Source organism: Manis pentadactyla, chromosome 4 (genome assembly GCF_030020395.1).
Source record: "Manis pentadactyla isolate mManPen7 chromosome 4, mManPen7.hap1, whole genome shotgun sequence".
Classification (NCBI taxonomy): Eukaryota; Metazoa; Chordata; class Mammalia; order Pholidota; family Manidae; genus Manis; species Manis pentadactyla.
In genome coordinates this window covers 160289193-160308732 of record NC_080022.1, presented here as the reverse complement: position 1 = coordinate 160308732, position 19540 = coordinate 160289193, and the positions used below count along the sequence as shown (strand labels likewise).

Below are 19540 nucleotides of genomic sequence, written 5' to 3'. Positions count from 1 at the left end.
CCCATGGTAACAGAGCATTTCTTTGATCCCTCGCCACTATCTGAGTGTTGTTTTGAAAGTCATTTAAGGATGAAAGCATCCCCAGAAAAGCCTGCTGTCAAAGAGGATTTCAGCTCACCTCAAATCCAACCAAGTCTATTTTGCATGTGTAAGAAACTGAGATGCTGACAGCTACATAAATATTAAATGAGCAATGAGATGTCAGTGTTTTTATTACTGTTTGCAATTGAACTTTGAGTAAAGCTGAGACTAGTTACATACACCTGGAGAGAGAGCACAGTTTTTGATATGACCATGATATTTGATTTGGAAGTTTTTAAGTATACAGTGTTACTAATAGCTCTTAGTTTAAAAAAAGTAGTTGAACTCCAGTATTCATCATTTCCTATGAGACCTTTAGATGCCAAATATTTGAGTTTACATAAAAATTTGGCTCACAAATGCCTCAGTGAATAGGAAAACCTGTCTCTTGGTGAGAAACAGGAACTCGGGCAGTTTCCTCTTCCTCACAAAGGGTAAAGATAATGCCAACCCCAAACTAGTATCCGATCTCACACAGATCATGTCACTAACACCTTTCTGGTCTCCCTGACTACAGCCTTGCTTTGCTCCAGTTTTTCTCCCACAAGCTCCAAGAGTTATTATTGCTAAAATGCAAATTTGACCACACAATGCCCTGATCTTTCAATAGTTCCAAAATGCCTTCAAAATAATGTTGACACTTGTTAGCATGATGAGCTCCTGCCTCCCTGTCTAATCTCTTCTCTAATTAAGTCACACTCCCATCCCACCTCACCCTTTCTCTTGTTCCCTGGAATCGTTCTGCAGTTCCCTGATGAGGCCATGATTCTGTGCCTTCACACACACAGCACTTTCTACTTGGAGTGCCTTTTTACTCTCTTCCCTTGGCAAACCCACACATCCTTCAGGACTCTGCCAAGAGTCAACATGTCCAGAAAGCTATCCCTCTTCCCAGACTTCTGAGGGTCCCCCAACTCTGAGCCTGCCTCTGTCTTAGCACTTATCACACTGCATTTTAACGTTGTATTGACTTGCCTGTCTCTCCCATTGGAGTGCAATTATCTTAAAGGCCAGGATCAGGCTTTATTCATAATCACATCCCCAGCTCTTTACAACATCTGGTCCCTAGTAGGGTGTCAGAGACAGTCTGATAAATCAATCAACCAAACAGCACTAGATTGAAAGTTGGATTTGATTTCTTATCCCAAATATGCCAGCAATTAGCATAGTATAGAATACTGGACCAATAGTTTAAAAAATTCAATCAATTCAGCTATATGTATTAAGACCCTATTACGTGTATTTCCTTCCAGTAAGTCCACATAATTCTTCTCTCACTGTCAATGGGCCAAGTACCTTACTCCCAAGATTTAAATATTGCCAATGAGTTTTTTTCAAAGTCTGACAAGCTCCTTTCCTCCATCCTCCCAGTGGGTGACCTCTTTCTAATGTTTACAAAATGGCAGTCTTGTTCTTCCTTTTTAACTATAAATGTGGCAGTCTTCTTTATTAAATGATATCTTGAATTCATTCATTCAAGACATCTTTATTAGAAACCTACTATGTGTCAGTTGCTCCTATGGTCCTAAGATAAAAGGCATGGGTGAATCTGCCAGTTAAACAGATGGGCTGAGAAATACTCAACATTATATATTTTAGATCCAAACTACTGATTCAAATATGTTTTGTGAATGTTGAAAATTTAAACATGTCACTTTTAAATGGAAAGGTAGAAACCAAATACAACAAACAAAAGAGAAATAACTACAGCACTAACCCCGAGAAAAGTAATCAGGCCCTTCAAATAGCTCCAGCGATGATATAAGTTGTACACTGTAATGTGTAACCTTTCATAAGGATCTGGGAGGAAAAGTACAAGCATGTTGCCTACAATATGAACAGTTGTCATTCATCCCCCAAAGCCCATTTGGGATTGCTGGACCCCAAGTAAAGAACCCACATATAAGCATATTAAGTTTTGCGCCCTCAACATCAGCCAGTCTGATCATCTACACAGAAGCAGAAGCTGAGTCTGGGAATGGAAGACAGAGCTCTTTGTCTCCCTGGGAAGCTCTGAAAGGTTTATTCTTGCCTTGATGAGAAAATCTAAAGATTGTGTTCTTCAGGATCAATAAGGCATCTTGTTGCGTGATTTACAGTAGAATGTGAAAACAAATATGGAAGGGAAACATGCCATCCAGCACATTCCCTTTGGTGAGACACAAAGGGAGGAGGACTGTGTTGGCTGCTCACAAGGTGGTCTGGCTCTTTCCTTCTTATTTATTTATTTCTATTCTCCCACAAACTTCTTTGGATCCTGGGAAACTGCTCCTGCTTTGGAACTGGGTTTGTTCCCAGTTCAACCATCCTCTCTCTCACCTCAGCCTAAATGTCTCTAGCCAGAGGAGAAACAAGCGAAAAAAGACATGAGTCTTATTCAGGACTGGTGAGGGCCAGAATAGGCTATTGGAGGGGGAAGGAGAAGGAAGATTTGGCTCCAGTGAGGTTACATAACATGAACCAGGCTCAAATTATATGCCAGCAATTTACATGAGTCTTCATGACTGTTTACATTGCTGTTTGTTGTTGTTTTTAATCACTACTTATCTTGGCCACATCACAGCCACATGTCGCTGACATGGAAATACAGAACACCTTCATGAGACCCACAGGCCTCCAGCATCAGGACACTCCCTCTTCTGCTCAGTGGTCCCCGCCCCCCAACCCTCTCTCCCTCTTGAAACTACAACAAGGAAATCACAGTATTGGAGACAACTCTGGACCTTGGGGAAAAGTGACAGAGGCGCCAACCAGGAGCCTTGGCTTCAGGTTCAGTCAGTACAAGTCAAATATTGCAAACACTTTCTGCAAGTTTTTCACAGTTGGAGCTTTCTCTAGCTTAAAAGACTATACCGTGGCTGTTAGTCCATTCATCACTTTCTCCCCATTTGGGATTGGGAGGCAGATTAAAGACAGGGTTCAAATCCAGACTCTGCATTGATAAGCTGTGTGGCCTGAACTAGTTATTTTAAAGTTTCTTGTCTCAATTCCCTCATCTGTAAAATGAGAAAAATGTTAACCTACCATACAGGATTGCTATAAGGATTAAGTGAAATATTTAGAAATGTAATAGATGTTTTCCCAGTAGCCTCCAAAGATCACTGATCATTAGCTTCCTATAAACCATTATCTGTTTATGTTTTTGTTTAATTCAGGATTTTCTTTTTACTTTTTATTTCTGTAACATTTTACACATGGTAATTTATTACCTTTTAAAAAATAATTGGAGCAATTTTCTTAGGAAAAACTGCTAATCCCACCTTTGCCAATAGTTCTTTCCCATTATCAAAAAACACTTGACCTAACTCTGCATCAACTTGAAATACCCTTTATTGAGTCTTTGAGGTACCCATGGCCACTGTGCTCTGAGGAGTATGCTAGAATCCATGGCCCCTCCTTAAAGTGTTCTGTCAAATGGTGCAGTTTAGATGAGGTGCATGCTGTACGCATTTTAGTTTCTTGAGGTCCAACCAACAGTATATATTGCCTCACTTTATCCCAGGAGGAAGAAGTGACTGGCATTTCATTCAGTCAGCAGCTATTTTTGGAACTATTACTCCATACAAGGCACAATGTTGGCCACTGAGGGGATGCAAAAATGAGTCAGCACAATGTCTTCCCTGAAGAACTTCCAGGGAAGATAAAATGCTTATTTAACACAATTTTTTGAATGCCTACAATGTGCAGATGCCTTCTAGAGCCTGGGGATACAATGGGGAGAAAAACAGACAAGCTCATGAAGCTCATAATTTCTTAGGTAAACAAGTAAATTAATAAATAAACAAGGTATTTTTAGGTAATGATAAGTGCAAAAAATAAGAGGATGATGTATTACTTATTATTACTAATAAATAAACAAGACATTTTCAGATAATGCAAAAATAAAAGAGGATAATGTATTAGAGTGAGATGCAGGATGAGCTTGGTAGGAATAATTTGGGTAAGTGCAGGAGCAAAATGGGTAGAATAGGAGGACAGGGGCTTTCATCAAAGTAGGCAGGAGCCAGATCCTTACTCATAGACTAGAGTTCTGCAAAGGGTGAGACAGTAAACATTTTAGGATTTTTAGGCCATATGGTCCCTATTGCAACTGTTCAATTCTGCCATGGAGACAATGTGTAAAAGAATGAGTAGGATTGTATTCCCATAAAATTTTATTGATGGAATCTGAAATCTCAACTTCATATAATTTTCACATGCTATGAAATATTTTTTTTCAATGTACAAAAATAGGTGGTAGGCTGGATTTGGCCTAGAGGTCCAGTTTGCCAACCCTGTTGTAGACTATGTTAAGGAGTTTGGATTTTATTCCAAGTGCAACTACAAGGTTTCAATGAAGGGAAGTATTGTGATATGATGGGTACTTTGAAAAGATCATCCTACCTTCAGTGGATTGCTGGGGATATAAACAGAGCCTGGGAGACTAGTCCAATTTTGAAACTGTCATAGGAGTACCAATGTGAAATAATGGTAGCTTGCTTGAATGAGGGTGATAATAATGGAGTCTAAAAAATTAAAAAGAGAACAATTTGAAATTTATTGTGCAGGCAGAGTTGAAAATACATGTGCATGAATCATTACAATACAAAACAGAGAGTATCAATGCCAGAAAGAAATGACAGGTAAAATTACTCCAGGAAATCAGAGATATTCCCTGGAACTGAAGGAGCCTGAGCCTTCCACTTGAGTACATTTTGACAAGAGGAGATAAGAGGCATTGGGCTAGAAAAACAGTTTGTTTCCTCGGTTTTTATGGTGATGGGGAAAGCCGTTTGGTCTGAACCTGAGCTCTCTACGCTTCCTGTTCTCACCTGTAAAAACGGACCATAGTATTAAACGGTAAGATTCTTGAGATCAGGGACCATATCACTTGCTTCTCCATATCCCGACAACCACACTGATCAATAATCTAGCATCTATTCAATGAGTATTTATATTGACTTACTTTAAGCTGTGGCATACACCAGCTGTTAGGGAATACATATACATAATCACTGTCCTTGAAGAGCTTAGAGGATTAAAGTGTAACTACACTAATCAGTAATTCCTGTGCTACAAAGGAAAAGTATTTGGTGCTCTAAGAGATTAACAGGTACTTAGTGTTACCTCAGTATCAGGGAAGACTTATATGCAGAAGTGACATTTATATTGATAGCTGAGGGAAAAGGAAGGGATAATCAATAAAATCAAAGTCAGAAGAGGAAGAGCATTTCCAGCAAAAGGAACAGTATGTGTGAGAGGAATGAGCATGACATGTTTGAGGATCTCAAAATAAGAGAGAATAAGTGAGAGTGATGAAAGCAAAGCTGGAAGGTGGAGAAGGCCCTTAGAGGCCAGGGTAAGAACTGAGGATATTGTCCCAGGCTCAAGAAGTCACAGGTGAGTTTGGTGTTCACATAGACTTGGCTTTAATTTCCAGTTTGCCACTAGTTAAACTGGTAGAATCATTGAACAAACAATTTAGCCTATCTTGCAGGAATATTGTGAGAAATAAATGATGAAGTTATCTGTAAAAGAAGGTGGTAGATGTTCATTAAGTGTTAGTTTCCTACCCAGGAGCACAGGATAAATGCAAGGAACAGTGTGACATAAGGCTCAGAAATTAGGTTAAATGCCCAACTAAGGAATCCTTATTTTGCAGATCACGATGAGCAAAATGGAACTGTGACAGTTATCTCCGCCTATTAATGTCCACACATAAGTCAAACCCACTCGTTCTAAGCCCCTATTCCACACTTTGACAAGAGAGAGTGGGGTGGGTGTGCAAATATCAATATGGCATGGGTCCTGTTCTCAAGGTGTTTAATTATAAGGAGGAAAATGGGATGTAAAATATGGGTATAATAGGAGAATGAAAGAAAAGCCAAACAGTTAAAGCACCTGTCTCTGAATAAAGGGTTCTCCTCTCACAGGCAAGCTGGAAGGTTTTTGCTTTTAGCTGTGGCTGGTTGTTTAAATTCCATGAGGACTCAAAAGGATTCAGAAAGCTGTGAATTAACTACATATCGGGGTTTGTGGGTATAAATCAGACTGCTGATTCTGTGCTTCCCTACTTTGTATTCTTTGGAAACATAAAATAGCTTGCCAGAGCTCTCTCCCTGCAGGCAAGTTGGGTATCACTGCTGAAAATAAAGCAGACCAACAACATCAGCATCTCAGGGAGCTTTGCCAGGAGGAGAGCTCTTTCACCTGGAAGAGGTGTCAGGTGCTGCCTATTCTCAAAGAAGGGGTGGTAGGGCAGCAGTCCCAGGCTTCAGGTTTCTAATTGTCACTTGGTGTTGAGCCCCTGCTATTGTTTAGCTACATCCACTGCAGCCTTTAAAAAAGTGTATACTTCTTTACTGAACAAAAAATACTACCTGGACAGTTTTTCTTAAAAAGTAGTCTGAAGCAAGTGAAAATCTATCTGGACATCTTATAACTCAAGGATATGGCAGTATTCCAAGGAAAAAAGGAAAAGTGAAAAGTTTGTTTGAATTAATGACAGTGTGCCTATTTTTAGTCCACGTGCCTTAGAAGTGGCTATTAGTAGAGCCCAGATAATCATGAAAAAAATTAATAATAATGTATAAAGTATAATAAAGAAATCATAATAATGAAGCTTAGTTAATCCTGTTTAGGCATGGAGCTCTTTCAAGCCATCAGTAGTGGACTGGCATATCCTCCCACATACCCAACCGACATTTAGGTTTCTGTTGATTGGGCCCTGCCTCTGCCATTCTTGTTGCAGTCAAGTCCATGGATGTCCACCTTGCAGGCAGTGCTGTACCAGTTTCTGGGCCAGCCCTGGCTTGGGCAGGAACTGATGTAGGAAGCCTGGGTACCTACATGGCCCAGTGACTGGATTTGGACACTAGGCAGACCTCCCAGATGGCAGCAGCTTATTAACTGAATTTTTGCCCCAGATTCCCTCACTGTGCCACTCCTACCTCCTAAAGGGATTTTCATACTTCATTCTTGTCTCCTGGTAACAGAATGTTACCAAAATCGTGCCTGAGAAATCTATCACCCTCCTAAACTATACCCTGCTGGTCTGGTCAAGATACACCCACCCTTAAGAGTGCCTGAGCAGACACCTAGCATTTATCCAGTGGCATGATGATAAATGTTTAAAAATTGGCTCTGTGGGGAAAAAAGTATATTACTTTACTATACATATACACACTCACAAATCTATTATAAATTTACCAACAAAAAAGATTGTACACAATTTACAAATCATAATAAAATATACAGTATTGTAAATTCCTTATAGCCTATTGATTCTCCCAAAAATACTTTTGTTCATTTTTATCAGACTCTTAAATCTCTAGGCTGACCCATAGCTACAATTAATGGACAGGTATAGTTGCCATGTAAATGTTGGTTATTTTCACTTACATTAAGAAGTACAACAAAAATGAAACAACAGAGACTTAATGTTGGAACTTCACTCATTTGTCAATGACATAAGCAACTTCTTTATTGAATCAAATAATCATTTTTAAGTACTAGAAGAATATTCTCCAATTTTTTTGTGCTACTCATAATGTAACAGCCACAGAAACTTTTAATCTGCATTGTTAACATTTTCTCCATCACTTTAAGTCTAGACCAATAATCAGCAAATTTCTCCTAGTTAAGGGCCAGAGAGTAAATATATTAGGCTTTGTGGGCCACATATGGTCTCTGTCCCATATTCTTTGTGTATGTGTGTATCTGTATGTGTGTGTGTTTGTAATCCTTTAAAAATGTAAAAAACAAAACCATCCTTAGCTCTGGGGCCATACAAAACCAGACTGCAGTCTGGATTTGGCTTATAGAACTGTAATTTGCTTATACCTGGTCTATACAGATCACAGAATAAAATGTCAAGCCCTAGTTTATAGCATTTGCTGATTTCTATGGTGTAAATATTCCCACCACGGCCAGTCCCAAGCTACAATGTAATGTCATTAAAATGATTGGGATGAATGAGCAACAGTACACCATTATACACTATTGCTACCATAGAGATACAATAGATATCAATTACCTCAAGAGCATAAATAATAGTAAAATGCAATAAAATTGGGAGTGATGAGTTTTAAGTATTTACTGCGTTTGTCTTTAATGTAACTGATTTAACTTTAAGCTTATACAATTTAATTTTTTAATAATGGCTGTGTTTAACTACCAGCTTGAACAAATTCCTAAAATTTTAACAGTCAGCTCTTATGAGCCATATGGGTCAACTCCAGCACCCAGCTGCATTTATCCCATCTAAATGTGTATCTGAACCAGCTCTGACTTCCTCCATCTCCCTGTTTATGCCACCTCTAAAAGCCACCCTATCACACCACCTTGTCTTGGATGTGACATGATGCGTGGATTTTGCACTCTACTTTGTGATAAATCTGAGACCTTCCCAACTCTTAATGTTCTAGGAAAGCCAGTAAGTGAATCTAACCAAAGAAAGACAGCCTATAAATGTAAAGAAAAGTGATTTCTACATGATCCGGGCCTTGGGGATTACTTACACTTCCAGTATCTCGACTAGAGCAGATTGTATTCAGACTTTCTCATTCCAAAACAGCAGAAATGACTGAAGGAAGTTCTGCCTGAAGGTGCCCCCAGTTAAGTGTGCAGAGAAGTATATGAAAGGTGAAGCTTTGTGAATTGCATTGGAGACATTAGGCTGGCAGCACCTGGGCCTCTGGAAGACTGGTATTCATTCAACAAACATTTCATGCTAGGCTTGGAAAGACAGAAGAAACTATTAGTAATAGTACGAATCATAAAAATGACAATACCCTTCATTTAGAAAGTCAAGAGGATCAAGAGAAAGGATATATTTAAATAAGAGCCATAACAGGGTGAACTGTTAGGAGGGAAATACACAAATGGATCAGACTGTGGAGCTTACTTTTTTTTGTGGTAACATTGTGCTTGTGTACTTTTCAAAAACCTGAATTGTAAGCATCTCTGCTTCCTCTCTGTCTCTGTATATCACTCATCATATTGCAGGCAAAATTACATCAGTAAACAGTGTAAATAACTAGGCACATATTGTTTTTGTGGATGGGAGAATCTGACATAAATAAATGAATATAGCCTTATGATTCCAACTTTGCCTTTCAATCTACTAGAAATAGTGGGTGCAGGAAGGCTTTACTAAAGTCCAAAAAAAAAAAATCCTTTTGCCCTTAATTTAAATCTTTGTTTTTCTAGGGAAATTTAATTTGGGGAAAAAAATGTTTTTCTAATTAACTGGAAGACTGTGTGCTATGCAAACAATAAAGATTCTTGTTTGAAAGTAATGCATGCCCCTGCTCCTAGGACTACCAAGGGAATTTAAAATAAAAAATGCAAGCAGCTCCAACCTTGTATTTTGCCAGAGCTAAACAGAATTCCCAGATTCAGAGTTTTCATGTCAGTTCCCATATTAAAAACCACAAGTGTTGAGCAGATTCATGCTTCAGCAAGACACATCTCCTCTCTAGAAATGACTGTATTTGATCTCTCTCTCTGGGTTTCTCGGCACATCCTTCTTTCCCTCTTTCTTCCTCTTGTGCTATGGTTGGCCTGAAAGGTTAGAAACTGCACAATTAGATGGATCGGGGAAGATTTCATAATGCTCTGGTACTGGGCTGTGCAGTCTAGCCAAATTCCATTCATTAGCTAAGGCGCCGGGGTGAGTGTGGCCAGTAAGAATGTTGTTTTGGTTCCATTGAAGAGCTGATAGGGAATAGGAAATAAACTTTTATTTTTTGGTTCCTGAGAAGCAGTATGGACAAGTGAAGAGTCTGAGATACTGGAAATCTGGAGGTCAGGAATTAGTCTCCATCTCAACCACTTATTGGGCAGCTCAAGCAACTTCTGTTCTCTTTCTGACTGTATTTTTTCTATTCTGTCACCGTTTTCTTATTTTTTGGTACCAGCATCAGATTTCTGTCTACCTTAGACTTTAAGCATTCCAAAGTCAAGAATCAAGGATTCAATTCACCTAACATCTGCTGAGCTACCTATGCTGGGCTAAGTGCTATGATAAGTATTAATCCAACATGGTCCCTGCCTTCAGAGAACTTAGAGACTACAGAGGAGACAGACCTCTTAAAAATTAAATACAAAACAGTAAAGCAAGTGCAATGTAGGAGGCATATTAAAATTGCTATGGGAAAACTGCCAAAGGAGCTTCCCTTAGAAACCCAGGGAAAACTATGGAAAAGAAGGGACTTTGACAAAACCAGTCCTATTTGAATGAAGGGGGAAAAGATCTTCAGGAAGAAGAGAGAGCACACTAAAAGGGAAAATAGCATAAGCAGTGGGTCTGAGGTCAAGTGACTAGTGAAACTAAAGCAGAAGGTCTAGGAGCCTGGGCAAGAGGCAATAGTTTATTTTTTATGGTATATTAATGTGTGAACAGGATAAAACTATATCTGGGCTGTAAAGCATTTAGACTTCAGAGGGACCTGGACAACAGAAGGGTTTTTTTAAAGCAATTGAATATAAATAAATTCATTAGACATTGCTGCAATGTCATCTCTCTATGCCTTCAACTTTTGTATAGTCTTCACCTCTCAAAAAACTGGCTTGAAACTAAGGATTGTTACCAGCTAAAGCAAGGTCTATTAATCACAGACCATACCATAAGGCTTGAAATTTACCTGAGCTTTAAACAGTGTTCTGCTTGTACATTCTAACACTTCCAGTTATGAATTTTCTACTCTTTCACTGATTCTGTGACATTTCTCCTCACATTATAGACTCCAGGTAACAAGGCCAGACCTTTAGGAACTCTTTTTCTTACAAGCTTTCGGCCTCTGGTTATATAGCCACCATCCAGTAAATAGAGGTGTTCAGCTAGAATTCACACACCCAAATGATTCTACCCTTCTAAAGCTTAAGATAAAAGTGAAACATTTGTTAAAATAATAAAGTGTCACACCTAAAATATTCATAGTTATTTGATATAAATATAGCAAATCACAATTTGAGCCAAAGTCAAATTTAAGAAATACTAACACCTAGATTTTGTCTAGTACCTTTTTTGCTAATGTTCAACTGCTATGAGCCATTGCATGATTAAACTCTGCTTCTGTTTCCCAGACTAAGTAGAAACAGTTGCCCTGATCTTTATCTTAAAATTATAAGTCTTATATAGTTTTAAACTTCATATACATGGCTCCAGCCCTTCAGGGATTTCAAGCAGGCTTATAAGTGATTTTCTCATGGCCTTAATATTAAGTCTTTAAACTACCTACGCATAACTTTCCAGAGAGGCCATGCTAAGTTGCCTTCTTAGAATTCTCAGTTGGCTCTCAAAGTGATTCTGGCTCACTCTGTTCCCCCTACGTTGTTTTTTAAATAACTAGAAGCTCCTTTCTTCAAACAAGTCCACCAACCCGAAGAAATACATAGAAGGAAAAGACTGTTGGTTGTCTCAGAATAGACTGGCCATTCCAATATGGAGACTGTTTTTCCTTCCATGTGAATCTTCTCTTTCTCTATCCCCTTCCCCTTTGAAATTCAGACCTATTAGAGGATCCAACTGGACTTAAATGCTTAAAGCTTTCTATTACCATCCAAAGCAGGACCACACCTCCTTACAAACCTGCTTCTATTCATTTTTTGTTTTGTTTTTCAAGAAGCTAGGGCCTCTTTTCCACCTGAACCAGGCTTTATAAAATGTACTTCAATAGAACGTGAACAGTTACTCTTCAAAAATAAGTTTTCTCCCAAACGTTTAAAGGTTGTATCTATGAGCAACTTCTTATCAATCACCTAACCACATAATCTGAGATTGTTCCCACTAATCCCTAGCTCTCCTTTCATGAAGTCATCCTGAATCCTTAGCCTGGAATCAGAAGCCTTTGATTTTCATCCTTCAGCTTGCAGCTCAGCCTCATTAATCAACCATGCATGTCTCAATGGCAACCAAGGATATTTCTGTTTCTAGAATCTTCTTATATTCTTTGCTTTTTCTAAATGTCCTTACACATTTGCTACTGACTTTCATTTTGTTTTATTTGTAATAATCCCTTTTTCTTTTTTTTAGTTAGAATAATATGAAACATTGTTCTCTGATGACAAATCCTCTCAAATCTGACCATCAGAGTCTTGGTTTGTTCAAGAGTTAGTAGCTCATAAGCTATTAAAACATTTTGGAAAAATACTAATAGATACATATATATAACATACATACTAAATAGTATATGTTTTAGAATATGTATTTGTAAGGTGGTATAGCCTGATCTGAGGTTTAACATATAATCTTAATCATTTGATTCTAATTAGATTTTATTGCCTGAGAGTGTTAAAGGGCAAGAGACTAGAGAAAGAGAAGATTCACAAGAAAAATATCTCCATATTGGAAAAATCAGTCTATTTTGGGTATATATATATATATGTGTGTGTATGTACATGTATCTATGCATTCAATCAAATACATATTTAAGAATCATCTTGTATGCACCAAACACAAAATCCATGCGCTGAACAGGAAAAAGTAAATAATATTTTTCCTATTTTCAAGTTTAGCACTAGCAGGAGAAAAAGATATAATAAAGATATAATATGAGTATAATAAATCTTGTTTTTATATGAATAAAGGGCTTTGGGATCAAGAAACAGATATATTTAATTAATTAGTCCTGAGGAATTTAGTGTTGGCTTTGCTAGGTCTTAAAGGATTAGTAGAATTTCACTAAGCAAAGCTTAGAAGATGAGCAAAAGACAAGCAGAAACGTACATGTAATACTCAGGTAACAGGGACTTACAGAACAAGGACTTTGCTTTGGGAAATGATAAGAGATGTTGATAGTAGAGTAAGGTTGGGACAGATTATGAAGGTCCTTGAATACCTTGTTAACATTTTATTTTATTTTGAAAGCAACTGAACATTATGAAATGATTTTAAGTGAAGGAGTGAAATGACTAGATCTTCATTTTTAAACTGTAATTCAGGATGTAGTAGGATGTAAAGGATGAGGAGATGAACAGAAAAATCAATTAGGGAGTTGACCAATTGATCCATCTGGCCTACACCTCCCTATAAAACAGATCAATTGCATAGTTGATGCTCCTGATTACAAAAGCCTGCTCTAGAGTAAATTTCTGAGTGAGAGAGAGAGGGAAACTTAATGGGAAACATTTTAAAAATAGAACCAATTGGGTTCAGTGCTCAACTAATTGTGAAGCACTGAAGAAAAAGAGGCAAGGATGGTCTAAGATTTGGGGTTGGGTGATTGGAGATGTGGCAGTGCCAGGAGCTAAAATTGAGAAAACAAGAGCAGAAGTGTATCTTGGCAAGGAGAAGTACTTAGGGGACACTCAAATGGAGTGGAGGACACTCAAGTAGAGATTTACAAGAGGAAGTTAGAGTTCCAGAGAGAGGCTAGACCTAGAATCACAGTTTTAAGAGTCATTGTTGGAACCATAAAAGTCTATAACGTCACTACGTAGGGCAAGCGTGCAGAGTGAAAAAGGAGGCACAAACCAAAGCCCCATAAAACATCATGTGAAAGGGAGAAGGAAAGGAAGAATGAAGGAGATCCTGGAAGAGGGGCCTGGAGATAGGAAGAAAGGATGCAACCAAAACCTGGGGGAAGAAAGGTTGCAAAAGTAGGGAAGGCCAGAGTGGCAGGGTTTCCAGAGAGGAAGCTATTGTAGATGATCAGAGCAACAGGAATATTAGGAGAACAGTTTCTAGAGAATGAGAACAAACTAGATTCCTAGGACAACAAAGAAGAGGAACAGGAATGCCGGGGCAGCAACCCTCAGGCAGAGGGATTGTGACTTGAGAGAACTGCAGGATTTAGAGATGGTTTGACTTAATTTTGAAGTACTTAAGTGTCACAGAAAATACAATTTAAATCTTAAGGCCTATAGCTTGTCATCATGAGGTTTGAAAATGTGCAGGCCTTGTCTTCCATGTGACTTAAGCTCCTGCTTCATTTAGGATTGCCTTAAATCCTGCCCTGTATAAACTGTCACTGAAGACACTTCTTACTGATGAGGCATACTTCACCTTTCCTGACGATGGTTTTTTCAACCAATGGAAAATGTTATGAAAGAACATGGTCTCACAGGAAAATGGGGTAATAGAACTTGGGTGTTAGATCTAGCTGTGAATGAACAATCACCTTGGAAATGTCAAGCATCAGGGGACACTGAAGAGGTCAACCATAGATCCCAAATCCTCAGGCTGAAGAGAAGCCAACGAAAAAGGCTGGAAGATGATACCCAAGGAGAAGGAGAGCCAGGAGCACTGCATGAGACACTAATGGGAGAGAATGCTTCCAGAGGGAGGCATCAAATGTTGTGAAAGGAGGCTTCTTTATTTGGGAAAAGAATGTCCTTGGGACCATGACATAGCACTTCAGTAGAATGGTGAAGCAGAGACTAGACTTGGGCAGTGAGTAGATGGTAATATCCTAGTGTTCCCTTCACTTCTCACATGTAGTAAATGATTTATCCTCTATATACAATGAACTTTTATATATACTGCATCTGAATGTGTTTGTGTATATGCACACATACACATATGTATATTTAAGATATATTATTCACTGTTGAATGATTTTTTCCCACTTTTAATTTTAAAAATAATTATGAACTTGGAAACTGACTTGTCATCCCAGGGAGAATTGTTCAAGGTGCCAATATAGGGAGAAAAGAGCCAACTTTTTGAGAGAGATTATATGCTAGAGTTTCTATGATGCTTTGTGATACATGAGTTCATTCTCTCTCTCTCCTCTTCCCTCTCCTCCTCCCCCCACCCCCCCTTTCTTTCCTTCCAGTGGAATGGAGTATGTCGAAAGACTTTTGTCCTTTGGCTGGAGAAATCATCATGGAAAACCTGCAGACCCTGAGATGCACAATCACAGGACTTACAATGGTAAATGCCCAATCCTCCCATTACATTATTTAAAAACAGAACCAACTGGCTTCACAGTCTTCTACCCCAGATGTTTGTGCTGGGGTTAGCAAATGCCTACGCTGGAAGCAACAGCCAGTGCCACGTCCTCTGGCAACAACTGCCACTCATTAAGCATGATATGTCTGGTATCCATAATCTGAACCCCACAAAAAGGGGTGAGCAGACAGCATGAACCACTTTGTAAGATGCCATGTTCTACAGAGATCAGAAAAAGACTGGCCACATGCAAGCCTTGAAAGCTGCTGCTTTCTGGATCACAGTCTAATCTTCGGGGGGATCAAAGGCTCTGAGAGGTCCAATTTTTACTCCCTATCTTGATGGTAAAAATAACAGCCTCATCTAACCCATACCCCACTGTCTCAGCTGAGATCAGTCATCAATTGGAGTCACACAATTTCCTGAGAGAAATCCTTTTCCCTTGATTAAAAAAAAAAATCTGTCTAAATCTGATTTCACAAAGAAGAAAATATATATGGTGGTGCTACATTTCTCAGTAACCTGAACCAATTTAAACTGTGAGTGAAAAACTGTAACTGCTTATTTGTTTAACCAATCTAAATTCAAACATTAATTATTTATAGGACTATTAACCATATGAGCATATGAGATGCAAAAAAATAAAAACAACTAGTGAATCAGTTCAAACTGGAACAAACCCTGTATTTCCTCAATTAAAATGCAGTGAGACTGAATCATCAAAAAAAATTTTTATCAAAAATTTAAATCACACCTGTATTTTTGATCCAATTCAAACAATTAACATCTTAGGATCTTCATATGTGAGAAACAGAGGGAGAATTTTGTAGTTTTTCTAAAAGGTCAGTCCTTTAAAACAGTTATCTGTAAAGCAGAATCCTGAAACCCAGCATTAAAAAACTGCATTAGGTTACATCTCTTTAAGTTTGAGCCAGCTTATTCTAGTAGAATTCTTGATGGTTGGGTCACCACCACAGAATCTTGACTTTTAGTCCTAATCACACATCTACACCAGGGGCCAAAACTGTGGATTACCAGAGCAAACAAATCCCTGAGTGGGTGGCCCCCCCCCCGAGATGCTATCAGCAGAAGACTGATTTCCAACCCTATAGTTCACAAGATGGAAGAGGGCCAGAAAGGAACTCTAGGGAATTTCCATTGCTTAAAAGAAAAAGTGATATTGTGATAAAAATGGAAAACTCTCCATAGAGAGTTTCTCTAATATTTGAACTAATTTTTATAGGAATTAAGTTTTTCCATTTGGTAGTTGAATGAAAGCAATTCAGACACTACCCTAATCACATAAAAGCCTACAAGTAGATTTACACTTCTGTAGAATCTCCATAACCTTGAGATACATAGAAACCCATTTTTAATGTTAAAAAAATAACTTTATAATATGGTAAGACCAATATTATTAAATACTACTAAAGCCTCTACAAAGGTGTGTTATTTAACTTCAAATACCGTTTTACAATTATTGCAAGCAACGTTTTATCAATTGCTGACTTTTAAAATGTGCATTTAAGTTCACTGGGAAAAAGAAAACTTCTCAAAGCAAAAATATAAAAATACGCAAAACATTTTAAAAGATTATAAACAAGGAAAACAACTCCTCAATTCTTAACGTCATAAGACATTAAAGAATACAAACCATTGTTTTAATAATGGTTTTAAAACTGAAGTAACATCTAAAAATCTTAAAAGTTTTAATAACTGAGTAGATGATATTTATTAGAGCATTATTTATTATGGCATAAAATGTGGGAACAATCTAACCACTCACCAGTGGGGGATTAGTTAAATAAATGATGGGATTTGCCCACAATGAAATACCATGGAGCACTAAAAGTATGAAGCAGATCTTTAATGTCCTAATCTGCAAAGACACTCATTATAACTTGTTAATGTTACAAAGCAAGTTGATCAGTTAAAGAGTGATGGTGATTGCCTTGCCTTAGAGGGGAGGAAAGGAGAAAGGTGAGGATAAGAAATTGCTGGCTTTGGTAAACCTTGTAGAACTATGTGACTTTTATAAATTAGTGCATAATTTTGGGGGAGGGGGGCAGGAAAAGTAATTATAATGTTCCAATTTTGAAAAAAGAAAGTGCAAAGACACTAGGAGGACACCCCAAATATGTTTATTATCATACATAAATATATGAGGAAAATCTAGAAAGCTGAAGTATTGCTTTAGCTAGAGTGGATTTCCCAAGAGATGATTGAGTTAATCAGACATAGGTATCTGCTTCTAGAATAAAAGTGATTAAATAAAATTCCTGCTGAATCATCATTCTCTCTATTTTGATACTTTTCAGGGGCAACAGTATTTTGTTCAAGTCTCGGCATATAACATGAAAGGATGGGGACCTGCTCAGACCACAACACCAGCATGTGCCTCGCCTTCTAGTAGGTGGTGGCTGTGAACTGTCTCCAGCCTGACAACAGGCTCCAATTCCACCTCCATCCTCAGGATGCCATTGCCATTTTCTCCCTCTACTGCTTGGGACTAACAAGACCTCCTCAGGGTAGCATCTGGGCCACATAATGAATGACTGCTCCTCAGAACTGTTCCCTGGGAGGCAACTCAGTGGAATGGAAGGAGAGGGAATCTGGAACCAAGACCAAATTTGATGCCCATTATACCTTTTATTAGCTGTGTCCTCCAAAAGTCCCTTAAACTCTCCTAAGTCTCAATTCAACATCTGTAGATTAGGTGTGATCATACCCTTTTAGAGGGTTTTCATGGAGATGTAGTGAAATGGCACAGTGGGAGTGGCTGAGCTAGAGTACATACTGCCCGTTTTAGCTCTCATCTCCCCGTCCTCACCCACTCACCCCCATGGAATTGATAAGAGAATGAAATTTAGCAAATTTTACTAATCTGATATTCTGTCAGAAGAAAAAGCTTTCTCACTAACAGGTACTCTGCTATACTTTGCTACAAATATGATCCATAACATTTGTAGCAGTGGCTGAAAAACTCAGCAAAAGCCTCTTCTAATTATTTGAAGATTAATCATTTATGCCTAGTAGATTTGGTAACTATTAACCAGAAAATTTAATTAACCGGAAGAAATATCTGTATACATACCCTATGATAGATTTTTCTGCATAATGAGTCAAGGCTCTGAATCAAATTTTAATTTTCAAAAATCTTCATGAATGTCATAGTTAAAAATGGTATTATATGCTTTGTGAGATCACAAACTGCTACACCCTTTGTGGAACATGATTTGCCACATTATATCAACTGCCACAAGAACATTCACTTCTTTTTACCCCATAATTACACAGCTAGGAATGTAGCCTAGGGAAGAGATGCAGACAAGCTATTATGAACAAAGATGTGCACTGCAGCAATATATTGATAAAGTGAAAAATCACATGAGGTGGAGAGAACATCCAATATTAGCTTAGTGGTTAAGTAAAGTATGATATATACAAATCCATACTACAGAACAAAATGCAGCCATTAAAAATAGTGTTTTAAAAAAATTCACTGTGTAGAAGAAATTCTTCGAAGTTTTATGTAAAAACATAATGCAAAATTTTTTTCAGATAACATTTAAACTGTGAGTTTGATTATAATTATGTAGGCATGTCTGCATATAACTGTCAACATTTAACAGTGGATTTTGGGGTTATGGGATTATGGGCTCTTCAGTTTTATTTTTTATATACTTACACATTTTTCATGTTTATAACAACTCTAGACCCAAGATCAATCACAAATCAGGCAATATATTATGGCTTTCATATTCAGGGTCTCACATCAATCCTTCATCATTGTTCCTGTCTTGTGGATAAGCATCATAATTATCTTAATCACTATCATCACACCTAACATTTATAAGACTTCCTATATGCTGAGCATTAAGACCTTTATATGGATTTAACTCATTTAATCATCATAATAGACCTATTGAGATGGTTTTTATTATTAGTTCCATTTTACTGGCAAGGGAACTATTACCACAGAAGTACATACATACATAGAGCCCCACATCACAAAATCAGCAAGCACTGAGGTCAGGTCCAAACCCTATGGCCCTTGTTCTTAACCACTATGCTGTCCTCCTCCTCTATTAATAGGGAAATTAGGATTCAGAGAGGATGTTACCTTGCCCAAGGTCACAACTTTGGTACATGGCAAACCTGAACTGGTCAAGCCCCTGCCATGTCTCCTAGGCTGTGGTAGCTATTGCCCTTACAGCAGACAGACAAGCCAACCCAGAGCCAGGCAACCATTCCTGACTATTGCCTCTGGTAGATTTAGATAGCTATTTACACCAGGTCATACAGAGCTTTGGAGCACTGATACCAGAGATCTCTAAGGCCCATGAGTCCCCTAGAATTTGATGACTTAATGATTCCAGTCATACTTGGACATCTTTTTTACTGAAGACATCAGAAATAAATGGGGAATACTGCAAGCTTAAGAGACTAAAGGAACCAACCTCGTTCTAGGAGATGGAGAGGTAGAAGGGACAGAAAAGCAAAAAAAAAAGCTGGCCTCAGGTGACCTGAAGGTGGGGCTGGGGGAAACCCACTCCAAATGCTTAGCCCATACAAGTTCTGCAT

General features: G+C 38.2%; 1 protein-coding gene across 2 annotated transcripts in view; it reads left to right on the top strand.

The window, feature by feature from the left end:
* Positions 1-19540, top strand: part of ANKFN1 (ankyrin repeat and fibronectin type III domain containing 1) — a 359764-nt gene that overhangs the window by 270414 nt on the left and 69810 nt on the right. For both annotated transcript variants that reach the window (XM_057501323.1, XM_036879836.2), the window contains exons 8-9: positions 14841-14938; positions 17275-17365. In XM_057501323.1, coding sequence (XP_057357306.1) covers positions 14841-14938; positions 17275-17365 — 189 coding nt within the window. The remainder of the gene's footprint in view (positions 1-14840; positions 14939-17274; positions 17366-19540) is intronic.